The sequence below is a fragment of the Geospiza fortis genome, unplaced genomic scaffold, assembly GCF_000277835.1.
Source record: "Geospiza fortis unplaced genomic scaffold, GeoFor_1.0 scaffold213, whole genome shotgun sequence".
Taxonomy (NCBI): Eukaryota; Metazoa; Chordata; class Aves; order Passeriformes; family Thraupidae; genus Geospiza; species Geospiza fortis.
In genome coordinates this window covers 2,353,685-2,370,657 of record NW_005054399.1, presented here as the reverse complement: position 1 = coordinate 2,370,657, position 16,973 = coordinate 2,353,685, and the positions used below count along the sequence as shown (strand labels likewise).

General features: G+C 49.5%; 2 protein-coding genes across 2 annotated transcripts in view; one reads left to right on the top strand and one right to left on the bottom strand.

Annotated features, from left to right (window-relative positions):
• SCNN1B (sodium channel epithelial 1 beta subunit) overlaps positions 1 to 64 on the top strand; it is an 8,348-nt gene extending 8,284 nt beyond the window's left edge. Inside the window, exon 13 of the mRNA XM_014309059.1 lies at positions 20 to 64. Coding sequence (XP_014164534.1) covers positions 20 to 64 — 45 coding nt within the window. The remainder of the gene's footprint in view (positions 1 to 19) is intronic.
• A 2,419-nt stretch (positions 65 to 2,483) lies between these two features.
• COG7 (component of oligomeric golgi complex 7) lies at positions 2,484 to 16,743 on the bottom strand. The gene is made up of 17 exons (XM_005426033.2): positions 16,740 to 16,743; positions 16,320 to 16,468; positions 15,734 to 15,850; positions 15,416 to 15,584; positions 14,352 to 14,434; positions 13,485 to 13,607; positions 11,972 to 12,170; positions 9,856 to 9,983; positions 9,339 to 9,493; positions 8,048 to 8,164; positions 7,474 to 7,539; positions 6,604 to 6,790; positions 5,496 to 5,636; positions 4,918 to 5,001; positions 4,484 to 4,598; positions 3,334 to 3,477; positions 2,484 to 3,170 (listed from the first exon to the last, which is right to left on the bottom strand). The coding sequence occupies exons 1-17, from the start codon at positions 16,741 to 16,743 to the stop codon at positions 3,004 to 3,006; spliced, it is 2,148 nt and encodes a 715-aa protein (XP_005426090.1). The 3' UTR covers positions 2,484 to 3,003.
• Positions 16,744 to 16,973: the final 230 nt, after the last annotated feature.

Sequence of the window (16,973 nt, the reverse complement as noted above, 5' to 3'; positions counted from 1 at the left end):
CGACTCCCTGCGGGTGCAGCCCCTGGACACGCTGGGCCCCGACAGCGACGCGGACGCCGAGTGACCACAGGGTCCTGCCAGCTCCCGCCGCCCTTGGCCACGGGCTGGGCAGCTGTCTGTCCAAAGTCAGAGGGAATTAAAGGCCCAGGCTGTCCTCTCCTATGACTGATCGCTGGCAGGAAGCTCTGCCTAATAAACCCTGCAATAAACCTCAGAGTCAGGCTTTGGCTTTAGTGTGTAGGGCTTGTGTTCATCAGTATTGCTGTAAAATCATGTCACTGTTTCTTGTTACCAGGTGGGTGGGAAGAAATTCCCAGTGAGTAGGTGGCAGGGAGAGGACAGGATGTCCTCACAGTGGATGCAAGGCCGTGGCCTGGTAGATCACAGAACACTAGAAGAGTTTGTGTTGGAAGGGACCTTAAAGACTGTCTCGTCCTACCCTCTTCTCCAGTGCTCTTGGCTGCAGGGCTGTGGCACAGAGTGTGCCATACCATGGAGCAGAGCCTTGGGATGGGACCAAAGCTACTTCTGACCTCTGAGGCTGCAGAATTTCCATTCCCAAACAACTACAATGGAAACTGAACTCTCCTTTCACTGCTGGAGCCCCTGGGTGCCCTGTTGTGCTGTTGCCCAGGGTTTGTACCACTCATGGTGCAGGTGGGCACAGCTGTTGGTGTGCCAAGAACACGACACCACAGAGACTCGGCTGGGAGGAAGCACCAGCCTGTTTAATTATCATTCTTGCAATAATAAAAAGTTGATTTAAAAGTTGCCTTTAGCTTTCCTGCTGGCAGTGGGGGTAGTGCAGTGCTGGCAAGAGGTTGATGGCAGTGGCTTGCAAGGAGGAGAACACAGGCTGCTCACGCTGACACGGGGGCACTCGGGGCCTTTGGCGGTGCCTGTGGGGCTGAGCTGAGTGGGGCAGTGAGCTCACCTGTCCCTGGCTGGCTATGGGCCCCCAGGAGCTTTCCCAGGAACCCATCACAACCCTCGGGGCCTGGCCTTACTGAAGTACCTCTGCAGAAGTTCAAGAGGAAGCACAATCCTGTGGTTAAACCTCGCACCAGAACATGCTGTTCTGGGCACGGCGCCCAGCAGGGACAGCTGCGGAGAGGAGGGTCCAGGCTCCCTCTGCACAGCAAGATCCCCGAGCACAGGGTGCTCTGCTGCCGGGCTGTGGGGCAGAGCGTGCCCAGGGCCCCTCCAGCCCCTCGGCAATGCTGGAAATGGTGGGGCCAGTTGCTGATGACCACCAGCAGCAGGGCAGAGGAACTGGGGGACGATCTGACAGCTGAGGTGCCTCCAGCACAGCTGACTCTGCTCCACACAGCAGAATTCTGTGTTCAAAATTCACTGAATCCAGGTTCAGGGAGTACCTCCTTCACACGTCCACACTCTACCCCAGCCCTTTCTCCCCCAGCTGGTTCTCGTTTGAAGGGAGAAGGACCAACAGCCCCCAAACGCACAGAACCACCCCACCCAGGCAGAGCCTGAGCTCAGCAAGCCCCTGAACCCACCACAGTGCCAACAGGGCACATGACAGCAAAAACATCTGTAAAGACAGAGGAATCCAGTCCTTACAAGCTGTCCTAGACTTTTCCTGTCTCCTGAAAGGACCATTTCCATCTCTGGGTACCACAAACACACAAGCACAGCCTCCTTTCCCACAGGAGAGCTCTTGTAGAGTGATGGCACTTGATCCCATATCACAGCTGAGTGGGAAACAAGGCCCTGACACCCTCCCCTCCTGAATCAGTGCTCACTGTACGCAGTGCCATCCTCGGCAAAGGCCACCAAAGGATAAAACAGTGAAAAACCAGAGCACATTTCCTAGAATATGGGGAATGCTGAGAGCAAGAACCCGGGCATCTCCTCTCACGCTCTCACCAACAGGTCCCTGGGACGGGCAGCAGGTCCCAGGCTGGCTCACCCTGTCCTCATGACTTCAGCCCCAGCTGGCTGCCAGCCCAGGCGAACAGCAGCAAAGGAACAGCCCCAAAGCCCTCCCCAGCAGCACTGGGGCAGGGGAAGGGTGGGAGAGGCACGGCTGGTGAGCTTCACCCTCCTTACAGCAAGGTGAAGGGAACAGAGTATTCTCTGCAGGACAGGGACAGCTCACCATTCCAGTCACAGCTGGCTCACAGAGGTGTCTGACATCTCATAAAAGTGGGAAGTGTCTCCAGTGCTTGGCTCCAGCTCAGTCCCAGCCCGGCTCTCCCCAGCTGGACCCAGAGCAGCCTGAGCCCAGCTGAGCAAAGGGGATTCCAGCTGCAGCAGCACTGCAGGTGCCCGAGACTCAGCTGCCAGCCCAGCCCCTGTATTCTGCCCCGTTGTCTCCCAGGAGAGCACACCAGGGCTAGACCAGCTGCTTCACAAAAATCTGTATAACAAATGGTAATAAATTCTACAAGGAAGCACCACTTCCCCTAAATTCCTTATAAACTTCATGGCTTTCAGTTGAATAGTGAAATTGCACCAGGAACAACCTACAAAGCTGGTTTTATTCTCAGGGCTGAGCTTTATCAAGCCTCGACTGTCAGCTGAAAAGAACCTTCCTGACCCAGTATTTACAACAGCTCTGAGCAGGGGCCACTGCCTAGAGGCAGTTCCCGCTGTGCTGCAGCTACCCCATCACCTCAGATACAGTAGATTAAATTCTCTGAAAAAGCTGCCACAAGGCATGAACTCTACAGCACCTGGCAGAACATTTCCAGCGCTCCTCAACCTACTCAGGGTCATCCAGAGGTTTTGGGAAATTTGGCTGCAGGACATTCCTTATTTCTAAAGATAGAAGAAAGGAACAAGCTTTTCCTAGACAAAGACATTTATTAAAAGTTAGTCTGAAATAAATTCCCCGTGTCCCCAGAGATCTTTTCACTGTCCTTGCAGAAATGAAAACCAGTCTGAGGAGATGAGTCCTTGAGCAGGGGCCAGAGGCAGGGAGGGCACAGCTGGCACTGCAGGCCCCTCATGGCTGCAATGCCAGGGGCAGGGAGGGCACAGCTAAGCCTCCAGGCCCCTCATGGCTGCAATGCCAGCAGCCATCCGGCAGGGCAGGCTCTTGGCAGCCTGGCGAAACTCTTCTGGCTTGGCCTTCAGCAGGGTCACAATGTTCTGCAGCGGCCGTGAGGGCTGCAGGCCCAGGGCATCCATCACGTTTATGAGATAGTCTGCAAAATTAAGGAAAAATTGGTATTTAACTTGCAACAGACACTGCGAAATGAAAGCTGTCCTTGCTGTTGGTGACAGAGGGAATCCTGTCACGGAGAGCTCCCAGCCAGGCAGGAGCCCTGCGTGGTGACAGCAGCCCGTGAGTTGTGCCCAGGAGCTCACCAATGTCCGTGGCCAGCTGCTTGGTGGAGTGAGGTGTGAGCTGTGGGATCTGCAGGATGACCTCGCAGTAGGTCTGCATGGTGGCCCTGGCGATGGAGCCCAGCCAGTAGTCAGCCACATTGTCCAGCTCGGGCAGCTCATCCCCTGCACACACAGTCCTGTTAGCCAGCACTCCTGACCCTACAGCACACAGTCCTAACTGGTTAACAGCATCTGAACAGCTGATTAACAACTGGTTAATAGCATCTGAACAGCTAATTAACAACTGGTTAATAACATCTGAACTGCTCCTTCCACAGGACATCCAGGGAGTCAGAGTTTATCAGCTGGTTCTGGAGTAATCTAAGCAGTCATGTACTCTCCCTGTGCTGTACACCACTGACATGAGCTCCAGACCCAAAACACTCCCTGGATTACTCCCCAGGTAAGTCACTTCCAAAGGGCTGATGGTGACCAGCTGGGACAGGGCACTGCCTGGCCCCTCCTACAGGATCCTCTTCCAGGAGCAGTTTGCAAACCACAGCAGTGACAAGGATTCACAAGAGGTTTTTTCCAGCCCTGAAGGCAGTCTGTGCTCATTAGTGTTTTCAAAGTTATCAAGGCATTACAACATGTAAATGCTCCAAGGTGACATAATAGTAATGCAAAAGCCTGAACTAAAGAGTATTTGTGGAAGGTTCCAGGAAGACTGTAAATACCAAGCTCTATGCTTTCTTCACTGTCTGTGGAAATAATAACACCATAAAGAGACTAAACCCAGCACACCAGGTACACTGCCAAGCTGCAGGGAAAGGCATTAGGTGGCTACTGCTGTTACCTGCAGCAGGATTAGTGACACAGCAGGCAGGGCCAGTCCCCTGGAGCAGGAACAGGAGCCAAAACCCAACAGAACTCTTCAGATCCTAAACCACCATTCTGATGAACACCAAACTCACACAGACCAAACCAAAGCTTCCAGCTTGAATGAAACAAAAACAAGCTTTACTCATTATTTACCGGCTCCTCCTGGGTTTTACCAAAGGATTCTTGGAAGAAACAGTGTGATAGGAAAGAGATCTCCAATGGTTTTGTCACTGTATCACATGCCACCCCTGTGATGTCAGGATGGGAAACCTTTCCCCAGACACCCAAGCCTTTGGTCTCACCCCACCTTGCTCTGGGGGGTATGGCAGTTTTCCAGCATGTAATGCCAGTTCCAAAGCAGAATCCTCTTGAGTGACAAATGGCTCAAGGTGCAGAGGAAGAGACATAATGTATTGCCCAATCTAGAATAAAAACACCAAAAGCTGAGTCACTGAACAAATGCAAGGCAAGTCCTTTACACAGAAAAGGTCACCTGCAGTAAATACACCTGAAAGCAGAGAGCTGAGCCTGACAGCCACTCACTCACCTACAAATTGGCTCTCGTGCATCATTACACTTGGTACAAGAAACAGTTTTTCACAAGGTCAGAGAAGCAGCCACTGAAACACTCATGGTAAGAAAGACCTGTACAGAGAACTGCTACTCCAAGCAAGTCTTTGCTCTCTGGAGTGTTCCCAGCAATTTGTTTTCTAGAGCAGAAAGACAGCTGAGTTCTCTTACATTGCTGATATATTCCAGAGGGGTCAGGCTGAAGTTTGGCAGGTCATCTGTCAGGGTCTCACCAAGGCCACCAGAACTCCAGCCCTGTAAGGCAGAAAGTGCAGGATGAATCCATGACCTCCCAGAGCATGAAGCCTGCCAGCATTTTAGAAAGGGGTGACCCAACAACATGAACTGTGACTACTCAAAGGATTCTAGGAAGCAGAACACATATGGTGGGAAAACTGTTCACCACATTATCCCTCAGGCCCAAAACACCCACTCTTTTTCTGCCCAACTCCCTGCGGGAAACATGCTCACACGGGTCAGAAAAGCAACAGCTCAAACAAACAGCAGAGCCTTCAAACACCTGTGCTGCAAAGGCTGTGGGTGAGGGAAGGGAAAATGTTCCACTGCCTGCAGCACCAGGGAGAACCGTTCTGAGCAGGAGACAGCTAAGCAACACTGACCCAAGGGATCCCCCAGCAACGCTGACCCAAGGGATCCCCCAGCAACGCTGACCCAAGGGATCCCCCAGCAACGCTGACCCAAGGGAGCCCCCAGGCAGCCCTGCCTGCTGCGCTCAGCCCCGTGCCCACCTCCATCCTGGGCAGCAGCAGCAGCTGCTGTTTGATGCGCAGGAACACGGAGTCGAAGGCCAGCTGGTGGGACAGCTGGTTCAGGCGCGCCAGGGCCGCTCGCGACGGCGACAGCAGCGTGAGGTTACTGGTGCCCTTCTCCTGACACACACAGAGAAACAGTCTCACACACCAGCCTGCAGTGCCACACGGGCTGTGCTAACCTACGGGGGCTTTATCAGGCCATCCCTGTGCAGCAGAGCTTTCTCTGTGATAGCACAGCCCATTTCTTTTGGAATGACCTATTCCAAGCAGTTATTCAAGATAGAAACTGCCACTGCTCCCTGAACTGCAGGACAAGCAATCAGCATCACATTCCAGCCTCTCCAGGCTCTGGCACATGCTGGATACTGAGAAACTTGCAGAGAAGGCAGCAAAACTGCCTTTTACTCAAAGGGCACAACTGATACCCTGCATGGAATTAAGTTCTACCTGAAGAGGACCTGTGGAACTGGACAGTTCAGTCAAGCTTTGAAGTCAGACACATGACACTGAAGGTGGAACCACAAAAGCTGCAGATAAACCAAGTGCAGAAGAAATCAAAACATTTTGAGGAAATAAAACTCATAACCTTGAATTCACTACTCCATGTGACCAACGATGGCAAATATAACTTAGATCCACGAGAAGATAACTAAAGCCATTCTATCCTGTTCACAGATCCATGCATGAATGATCCTGCAGAATTCTGTCTCAGACTGGACAGGGCAGCAGAGCCTAAGTGGCAGAGAAAGCCTCAGAAGGTGGTGTGTGGGCTCCAGAATTTGAGATGGCTCCAACACAACCTTCCCAATGCTCAGTGTGATAAAATCTCCCTCACCTGAGCTGATAAGGGCTTGTTCACAAAACAGAGCCAGGATCTGGGGAGAGATGGAATGAGTCCAGACTTCCTGGGTTTGGACATTTCATCTCTCTGTGTATCAGTGTCTCTGCAGAACACAGCCCATGGAAAGGCTGCAGCCCAGCATGAAAAGTCACTAGACTGGAGGGGGAATCCAGGTGTCATCTACCCAATATGGGCCCAAGAGCACACTGAAATAGAGGCAGGCTCTCCAGGCACCAGGGCTACCTTCAGGGTGTAAAGTGTTTCCATAAGGCTGGCATACTCGGATGGATTATCCTTCGAGAGATAATTGTATTCCTGCCAGGGATTTTTTATGGAGCTCTTCTTTTCTGCAGAACTGGTGTCCTGCAAGCCAGAAAAACTGCAAGGGCTGTAGGAGTCTGAGAGATACTTCCCAGCAGTTGACAAAATCCTGAAAACAAGTACACAAAAGTCACCAGCAGAATCCTCTGGACTCAGCAGCCCTGTCCTCATGCTGGCCCAGGGACCAGCACTGCCCTTGAGTGACTTCAAGGGAGAGCATTCACTGACAGAGACCCCAGTTGCAGCCAGCCTCTCCTCCACTGTGCAGCTCACCAGCTGCAGAAGTGCTGGGAGAACAGCGGGGTTTGTGTTCTGGGAGGGCAGAGGGGCCCCACTGAGCACTGCACGCTGGGTTCTCCTCCAGTCACACCGAGCACTTCAAGAAACCACAGCCTGGGCAGTGCACTGCTTACAACAGGGAGCAGCAAGATCCACGTGCTGCCTGTGCCTACACTGCTCAGGTTACAGGGAACCCATCAGGTAAGGCACACCCACACATTTCAGCACGTGATTCACGCCCCGTGTCACAAGGATCTTGCCAATTTGATCTGGTGGAAAATTCCTTCCTGACCCCCATCTGGCAGCCCACTGGAAAAGGATTCTTGGGACTGCCTCAGGAACATGACTGGGCAGAACAGTCCATGTCCCATCTCTGGCATGTCAAAGCATGGGGAAGGGGAATCAGTGGAGCCTTTCCCTCCATGGTCTATGCAACCAAAACACCTTGGAGTTTGTTTTCTTTCAACTTGGTTCCTACACTGGCAGCTCTGAATTAAGGTAACCAGTGCTCACCTGTTGGCCAGCTGCTGCTCAAAGTCTCCACACTGATGAAGGAGTTCACCACAAATGGAAATTATCCTGGGAAAGAACAAGACAAAAACACACTGTGAGATTTGAGGCAGATAATGCCAGACCCCCCTCAGAGAACCCATCTCAGACCCATGTCAAGTAATTATGAAAAGCCATAACCAAACCACAGCCCACACATCAGTCAAGAGTCAATCTGGTGGTTAACTCTGCATCCATTTGATAACTGATTTTTTTTTGCCCAATGGCCTCATCCATATGCTACTTCTTGTCATCGTGGGAAGGCCAGCTCAGTGTCACTGGGAAAAATCCTAAGAGCTGCTAATATTACAAGTGACATGAGATCAGCCTTGCTCCAGGCAGGGTGGGGAGCCCCACAGCCCTCCCCGTGCCAGGAGCAACCTGAGACCCACGACTGACACTGGTGCTCCCAGCAGCACAGCGAGCTCAGCCCTGTGTTCTGCTCTGAGAACTTGTGTAAACTGACCCCAAGTAGTTCCCTTTCAGCTCTGATACAAAAATCAGCTCTGAGACAGACAAACAAACCCAAATCCTTTACCGGACAGAGTTTTGGAAGGCAGTCCAGTCCTCCTGGAACAGGGAATCTGCCAGGACATCATCCAGTTTACACTTCTTTCGTATAGACTGCAGTGTGTTTGTGAAGTCAGATGTGTACCTGCAGCGAGAAAAGGAGCAGAGAGAAGCACCAGCATAAGAGAACAGGCTGGAGAGCAGCACCAAGACATGTCCTGTGACTGGTTCAGTCAGTCGTCTGCAAGGCCCAGAAAGAACCAGAAACACTAAAAGGAGCGCAGAAGAGATACCCTGGCTCCACTCCAAACAGGTGGATGTGAAGAACTGATCAGCCACAGCCCACACCAGAAGACAAGGAGCACAAAAGACGCTGTGTGGCTGCCTCAGTTTGCTGCCTGCAAATTACCAGAAACTCTGCCTGCCCATGAGAAGGAAGGAGTGAGATATTTTAGTTACCACTACATTGGCCATCTCCTAGGAAAGACCAGGAAAACTTTATACAGCTCCTGCTACTCCAACATCACTTGGCTCTTACTCCAGGAACATGGTGACAACAATCTCATGAATTTGTTTTCTCAGCTACTCCCCAGATGAGAACACGGATAAAGAGAAGAACATTTTGTTTTCCACCCACCCCCATTTTCTTTTTAATAATGCCCATAAGCTGGAGGCAGGTACATGGCTCTCTAATTGCCTATAAAGAAGGTGAGATCAGAGATTTGTGCTTTCCTCTTTCCCCTTCCCAAAGGGCAGCAATACCTGATTCATACCTTGTGAGCAGCTCTTTCGGCATTGTGAAGGAATACAGAGTAAATCAGTATAGGAATAGGAAAGTGATACTTTAAGACAAGAGTGAATCTCACTCTGTGGGCTATCTCAGACTTACAGGCAGATGCTGAATGTGAGGTCACTTGTCCCAGTAACTGTATATTCATAGAATCAATATGGTTGGAGAAGACCTCCAAGATGATCAAGTTCAACCTCCAGATTTATTTCCCCACTGAGATCTACTTTCATCAGCCTAATTGCCTTATTTTTTTTGGGAAACGTTTTCTCCTTCAAAAGTATTTATTAAAAATGAAAACTCTCCCCAACCAGAATCGGAAACAGCTGGCAAGCCTTTGATTTAGCCATACAAATCTTCCATTCTTCCTCTAGAAAACAGCCTGTGCTCGAATGAAGCAGCAAGGGGGATGTTGATGACTCATGGTACAGTCAGAGACTTTCTGCTCTCAGCCATTTTCCATAAACTACCAGGTCCTTGGCCACAAACTGCACGCTCAGGATGAATGGAGCAGTAGCTAAAGGCAGCTTACTTGGAGAAGAGGGCCTTGAGGGCCCTGAGCAGGCCACACACCCCCAGGCCATCCGTGAGCTTGACGCAGCTGTCGATGGCTCCGGCCGCCAGCGTGAACAGTTTGCTGACGGAGTGGTTCAGCTCCTGGACACAATCAATCACTTCCCAATGCTCCTAAATAACAACAGAACAACAAAGCTGAGCCTGGCTCTCCTTCCAGGCAATAGAGAAAACACACCTCGTGTAACACAGTGCTCTCTGGTACCCTCCTTTCCTGTGAAACTCCCGAGGCAGAGCCATGCTGGCGCTCCCACCCTCCTGCCCACAGACTGCAACAACAGCCAGGCTGCCAGACCCTGAGCTCCCCAGGTCCTCAGGGAAAAACAGCTCTGCCAACAGCAGAATCTTCTGCAAATGAAAGGAAATATAACCAAAAAGGAGAGGGGCAAAGAGAGCAGTAACTGTGACAGAGACCCCAGTGTTTCGTGGAAGCTTCAGCCTCTCCCAGCACAGCTGAGCAAAGACTGGTACATTACCAAGGGCACTGCACTGATCTGGATGAGGAGATTCTCTTCTTCCAGGTCTCCATACTCGAGCTGATAGGGCTTGTAGGGAGCGTACACCACTTCCACGAGCTCCATCACTTTCACCAGGTTCTGCTCCTCTACAAAGAATCACATGTTTAGTCTACAAAGAGATGAATATGCTACTAAAAGCCTCATTTCAAGCTACTAAAGCATGCTGCCTGCACAGGCTTGGAATGCTGCCCAACAGCTTCAATCTCAACTACACAGATTGGTTTTTATTTTTTTAGAAACAAGATTATTATCTCTACCTGCTTCCTAAAACCAAGATGTTCTACCTCAACAAGTGTCTCAAGAAAATTAGCACTCACTGACCCAAAACAGCCTGGGTGACAAAAATCTATCAAACATTCCAACCTACAGCAGAAGAATTGAAGCCATCTGAGAAGTGAAACACATTACTCCCACGGCGTCAAACAGGGGCAATCCTCATTTATCAGAAAGCCTAGTTCACACTTAAAATAATTGACACTAATTCAATTCATTCAGCACTACTGTGCCAGTGTTCATCACCCAGAGCTGAATGTGAAGCACAAACTCAGCCTCTCAGTGCCATGCCTGAGCAGGGAGCTGCCAACCCAAACACAAAGCAGGGCTGAATGATTACTGCCCAAATCAGAACTGGACACCAGCTGTTCTCACAAAGCTCTGCCAAACCCCAACCTGCAGCAGACCAAATTTACTTTGAATCCTGGCTATCAGAAAAGACTTTCACACCCTGAGGACAGGAAAGCAATGGAGCAGTCTGTCCAAAGCCAGCACTGCCTCTGTGCTTGGACACTTTCGAGACCAAGCACAGTCTGACCTCACAGCAGATCCTGCCTGGAGCAGGAGACTGGACCAGATCATCTCCCAAGGTCCCTTCCAAACTGAATTATCCTGTGAATCACAGCTGAGCCCTCCCCTCACACACACACACAGGAACTGGTTTGAGTTTCCTCAGCTGAGTCACCTGGCCTTTCCATTCTTGAGATATTTCTTTTCTCAAATGTCTTACCCCACACTAAAAGAGATAGCAATAGAGGCCTTGGGTGTTTTTTAAACACACTCAGACAACAGTCCAACACTAGTCTTCCTATTCCATCATCTTCTACAATCTGGCATTATTTTTCCAAGTCCTTTTTACTAATTTCTATAATGAACCACAAATTAAGCTAGAAAATGACTGATGTGTATGCAACCAGCCTGACAACAGACACAGTCACACTCCCTGACATTGCCCAGCAATCATAATTTACAGGATCAAGAAAGAATCTGGGTTTAAACAGCTCAAGACAATGTTATGAGGAACCAAACACAGGAAGCACAGCATCAGAAATGCTCCATTAGCCTTAATTTTGGATTTTCCCACAGTCAGCCTTTGAAGCAGCCCCACCAAATTCACAGGGGTCTATAAATAGTCAACAGCCTCAGTCAGGCGTAAACTTGTGCAAACAGCACCTCACTGCTGTGTGGTTTGCAGGAATCACTCAGCAATCATGACCAAAAAGACAAATGTCCCAGGGAGGGGAAACCACAGGGCAGATTTGGAAGCAAACACTGAAGATGCTGCTGGGAAAAAACTACCAACAGCTCAGAAAGAACACTGGGCATTGTCACCTGATTAAACCCTAAGCCAGCAGCAACAGAAAAACTACAAAAACAAATACAAGCATCCAATGGATGCAGCCTTCAAGCAGGTTTTCTCTTGTTTAGTGAGATGTGATAACTCCAGGAAACTCCTCAACTTTTCTGCTTTGTCATCTCTCACAATGGGTCTCGCTGCCTCCCTGGAGACATTTCCTTGTCTGGGAGACAGAAGAAACAGTAAATCTTGTAAAAGGAGAAGTGCTAAATGCTATTTACCCTGCAGAGTCAGCTCAGGACAGGGCAGCTTCAGGAAACTGTGTTGTGTCAACAGCTCAGGTGTAAGATACACACACACAACCACAAAGGTGCAAGTGCCGTGGAACTGGGCACTGCTTAGAAGAGATAATCCCTCCCTCCACCTAAAACTAAACAAAATCCCACAATGGGACTTCACAAAGGGGACAGCACAGAATGACAGAATGCAGAGGCAGAGCCTTACTGAGGTTTGGCAGCATGGCTACCTCCAGCCCCTTGGCAAAGTGGACAGTGGCATCGTGGAGCTCCAGCAGCTGGGCCAGCTTGGTGTCCTGGCCCGTCCTCTCCATGGCAGTGCTGAGACACACAGGGATGGAAGGCACCAGAGCTCCCAGGGTTTGAATCAACAGCACAGTCACGACTTCATGCGGGTTCTTGAAAACCTGTGGCAGCAGAAGAGCTACTGGCAAAAGCACATTACCTGAGAGGACACACAGCAGAGAGAGCAGCAGGCAGCTTCCAAACCTGGAACACCCCACAAGGGATGAAGAACCCAGAGGCGCTCAGCTCAGGCTGCAAGAGTCATGCTGACCTACACACAGACAGCCTGACTGCAAGTCTAGGGCAGTACATGGAGTACAGCCACCAAGAAACACAGGTCAAAAACTGAATTCAGAACACAGGCACTAGAGTGAGTCTAAAAACACCTGGCAGAAGAGGGCATTTGAAACAGAGCACTCAAGTTTACACAGGTGTGTTGGGAAACAACATGAATCAGTAAAATATGAAGAAATAGGACTATATCAACCAAATTACTGGTCAGATAGGCAGAAGTCAGTAGTGGAAAGGCTAGAAAGTCTGTAATCAGCTGAGAATCAGCCACTCCACTAGCATAAAACTTTTTACAGCCTTCATTGTGACTTTTTCATCAGCTATTCTGCTCATTTGCTTTGAAAGCTGGGTTTACCATCAGAAAGGTCCCAGAGTTTTTCAGAAAGCAGAAGCAACACAGGAGACTGAGTGACATGAGCCATGCCCCACCTGCTGTTTCTCACAATCCCCAGTTCAAAGAATATCTGCTAAAATGTAACCTGACATCTGACCTGTAAGTCACATCGAATCATTAGGCAGAAAAAATACATTTCAATGAAACACTGAGCTCCTCTGCAGCACAGGCCTTGCACTGACACTGGCTTTGTCATATGAAGATAAGAATCTCTTACCCTTCATGGATGAAAAACTCTTCAACAATATGAACTTATTTCTTCATTTCACCAAAGGACAAAAACTTTTTTTGATCCTACATTATTCTTGGCAGGGAAAACAAGCACACAGACTCCAAGGGGTGACAGCAGAAGCCCCCAGATATCTTACACAGAGCAACATGCATCAGTCCAGCGTGACCTTGAGGGCTTCCTCCAGGCCAAGAGATAAAGCAACTCAGGCATTTCAAATGTCTTGCAACAGAACACATTTACAACACCAACAAATTAGTTTTAACTTAAGATACAGATGAAAGTGATAGAGCAGCTTTAATGTCAATAACACAGCAACCTTGCTGCTGGTGGAACAGCAGAGCTCAAATCCTGTCTGCAAGGGCTGGACCAGGAGCAGTAAGAGGGCTGCAAATCCCAACCTGCACCAGGCAGGCCCAGAGCGTAACTCAGGGTGAGCAGCCAGGAGCTCCTCAAGGCTGTGTGAGGATTCAGAGGGTGCCCAGCCCTGTCCCCTCCCAGCAGCAGAGCCTGGCACTGCACCTGTGCTGCCCACTGGAGCTGGGTGTGCCAGGTGCCCAGCAGGGTGTCGTACAGCTCGGTCAGCTGGCGATCCAAGCTCAAGTCACTCTGGCAAAGCTCCTGCCACACAGCCACCAGCTGCACCTGATGGGGAACAGAACCGTCTGAGAAGAAAACTGACAGGCCACAGGTCCTGCTTTTGCTATGCCAAACCCAGCACTCCCCACGCACAGCACTTCTGCCAAAACATGAGGCTCCCCCTTGTGCCCCTCTCCCCTTTCAGCATAACATATAATTCAGCACCACAGAAGGAAAAGACTTTCAGCTTCTTAGTGATTCAAAGATTTAATTAACATTGGTATTTTACTCATAAAATGAGATTGCAACTGATACCCCCACATAATAGTTGAAATACTTGGCAAGCCCCAGCCTTGAACTTAATCCTCAAAAGTCACAGTCATGTGAGAAATTTGAAGCTCAGGTTATGGCTACAGAACTGTCTGGAATTCCAACTTTTAATCTTACCTGAAAAGAGTTTACAGAAGTCAGCAGCTGGCAAGTTGCAGCAATAAAGTTACTGCTGACATGGCTGCATCCAGAGCAAAGCAAAGCCATGAGGCACAGAGAATCAAGCAGAACACACACAGCCTGTGTCTGCTGCAGGAAGGGACAAGGCCCCGGATGCAGAATTACTCCTGCAACACGGGGAGTAACCCAGGCTGGTCAGAGCCAGTAAGAGAAGGCACAGAAGGAAATACAGAGAGGAACAGGTGCCATCCCCCAGCAGAGCACAGCTGAGATCCGTGGGGCAGCAGCTCCCTCTGCAGTCAGAGCCCAGCAAGAATTCCCTGCTATTCCTCCACGTTAAAGTGTTACCAAAACACTTACCTTGTGACACTTGTAATAATAAGCCAGGAGCTGGGGCATCCGATCGATTTCAGTGAACACTTTAACAAACATTTTTGCCTGATCTAAACAAAACAAAATAAGAGGCATCAGGATCAGCCTCAAAGTCGAGGGTGAGACATCAGTCTGAGCAAGAACTCCTCTTCTAAGGGAGCAGGCACAATGGTCTACACAGAAAGAGACAATTTCATCTTCATTTACTTATCTTCTCAAACAGGAGCAGAACTGCCTGAAACCCACCCTCAAACAAGATCAGACAGCAGACATAATGAATGAATTTACCTTCCTAACCAGCACATAGTGCTAACACATCCAGTATTAAAGCCAGAGCATTTCCTAGAAGGAAAGAATTAGCTTATAGAAACAAGCCAGCACTTACAAACATAAAGCATACCTGACAAAGACCTCAGCTTTGCTTTCGCCTGTCCTCAAAATGACACCTGTGCCTCAGACTGACTCATGGCACAGCTGCTCCTGCACACAGCTTAGAAACACAGGTTCCTCAAAAGTCTGGTTTGTACCCCACAGCCCCAGATCCCTGCAGGACCTCGAGGTGCACAGAGATAAGTGTCAACAACCTGAACAACTACTTTTCAGAAGCACTGACATCAGCACAGAGAAGGAACAGCACAAAGAACTGTCCAAAAAGACCAATTTTCTAAGGAGAATTTATAAAGCTGGTTTTACAAAGTAGTAGGAAGTCAGAACGCTTCCAAACAAACTTCCTTCCTGATTACACCAATAACACCATGACAACAGAAAGCCAAGGCCCTTCTGCTTATTTGAGCAGTACATCCACGTGGCCCATAAAATCCTGTCATCTTCTTGTTTCCTGCAGTGGCCACAGGTACCCCAAACCACAGGAAAGTCAAAGCAGCACTGGCCTGCAGACAGCTGCAGAGCCTAAAACATTCCAGGGCATCTGCTCCACCAGGAGAAGCTCAGAAGCCAATGCCAGGAGGCTTCAGGACACCAGCTCTCCACCCAATCTGTTTTAAAGACCATGAACTCAGTGCTGACAGTAAATGCCACCAGGAGCTACTGACCTACAGACTGGGAGTTGAAAGCAGCAACAATCTGGGGGCTGGCCATGGCCTCCAGGCGGTTCTTCAGCGCCTCCAGGTGCACACACTTCTCTGAGTAATCCGGCGTGTCCACCAGCATGGCCAGGCTGCTCTGCATGCTCGTCAGCTTGGCTGAGATCAGGGACACGTCCTGCCAGCAGGAAAGGCAGCCTGTTACCAAGGGCAACCTCAGACAGCATCAGCACCAGGGACGTGTTTCACAGCCGCCTCAAAACCCGACTTTTAAACGCAGCTCCCTGAAAAGCTGGAGGCACAAATACCAAATAATTCAGTGTTTACCTGTGTTTTAAGAGTCTCTTCAATATCTGCACTTAGTGTGCTCCATTTGTCTGCTTCCTGAAGTGACTCGGCAGCCAGCTGCATCCTGGACTTCACCCGGTCAATCTCTACCAGGACCTGAGGAAAAAAACACCATGTTCCCCCTGAAATAAAAAATGGCTCTCACAGGTGCTTGGGAGTTATCTTCTGCTTAAACTTTAAAAACAAAAAGGTGTGAAAAGATTATATTACTACAAGAAGATGGAATGGTTTGAAGGAGCTAGAGAGATATAAAATCATCTTTCAAAGTAAAATAACAGGTTAGTTTGAATTCTGGTCTTGTTCTTTTAGTATCCATTTGGCCTGAAAATGCTCTGCACCCCATGCAGAAACCATCGTCCCCAGCCAGGTACCAGCAGCTCTGAACAGACACCTGAGCAGCTGTTCCTCAGGACATGCAGACTGCACAGCTGTGTCACACCCACCTTTCCACTACTGATGTTAAAAGAAGTGATTTTACTTATCTTAAGCTCACAAGGTTATTTCACATGAACAGCTCTGTAACTTTTAGAATTTCACAAGTTGCAAACAAACATTAAGAACTGACCTGCATGGACTGAGCTGTATCCTCTTCAAACTTCTTTATATCCTCTTTAACAAGGATCATCTGCTCCTTCAGGAACGTTGCCTCCTGTTTCAAGACTTCCACTTCCCGGAGGACTCTGGGCATGTTCTGGAGAGCCTGATGGCTTGTTTCTGCAGGAACACAGAGCAGCCAGTGAGGAGGGGTGGCAGCCCTTGCAGGAATAGGTAGTCTTTCAATAATCTTATCTAATCTTTAGCACTTGAAAAAACCTAATGCTAAAAAACAAAGCAAAGCATCAAACAACAAATGTCCAGCTGTACCTTTAAACTTTAAATATGTATTTTATCATGGGATCATTTAGGTTTAAAAAAGCCCTCTAAGCTAACTATCAAGTCCGAGTGTTCCCAGTAGTGCCCCAGCACTGCCAAGGCCACCACTAACTCATGTCCCCAGGTGCCACATGCACACGGCTTCTTAACCCTTCCAGGGACTCCAACACTGCCCTGGGCAGCCAGCGCCAGGGCTGGGCAGCCCTTTTGGACAAGACATTTACGCTGTTATCCCTGTAATCCCACCTAACGCAGCGCTGGCAGCAGCTGCCGTTTCCCAGCATTTAAGGCAGACGTGTTGGTGAATTGCTGCGAGACCCGAGATGGGTGCGAGGATCCCCGGCCC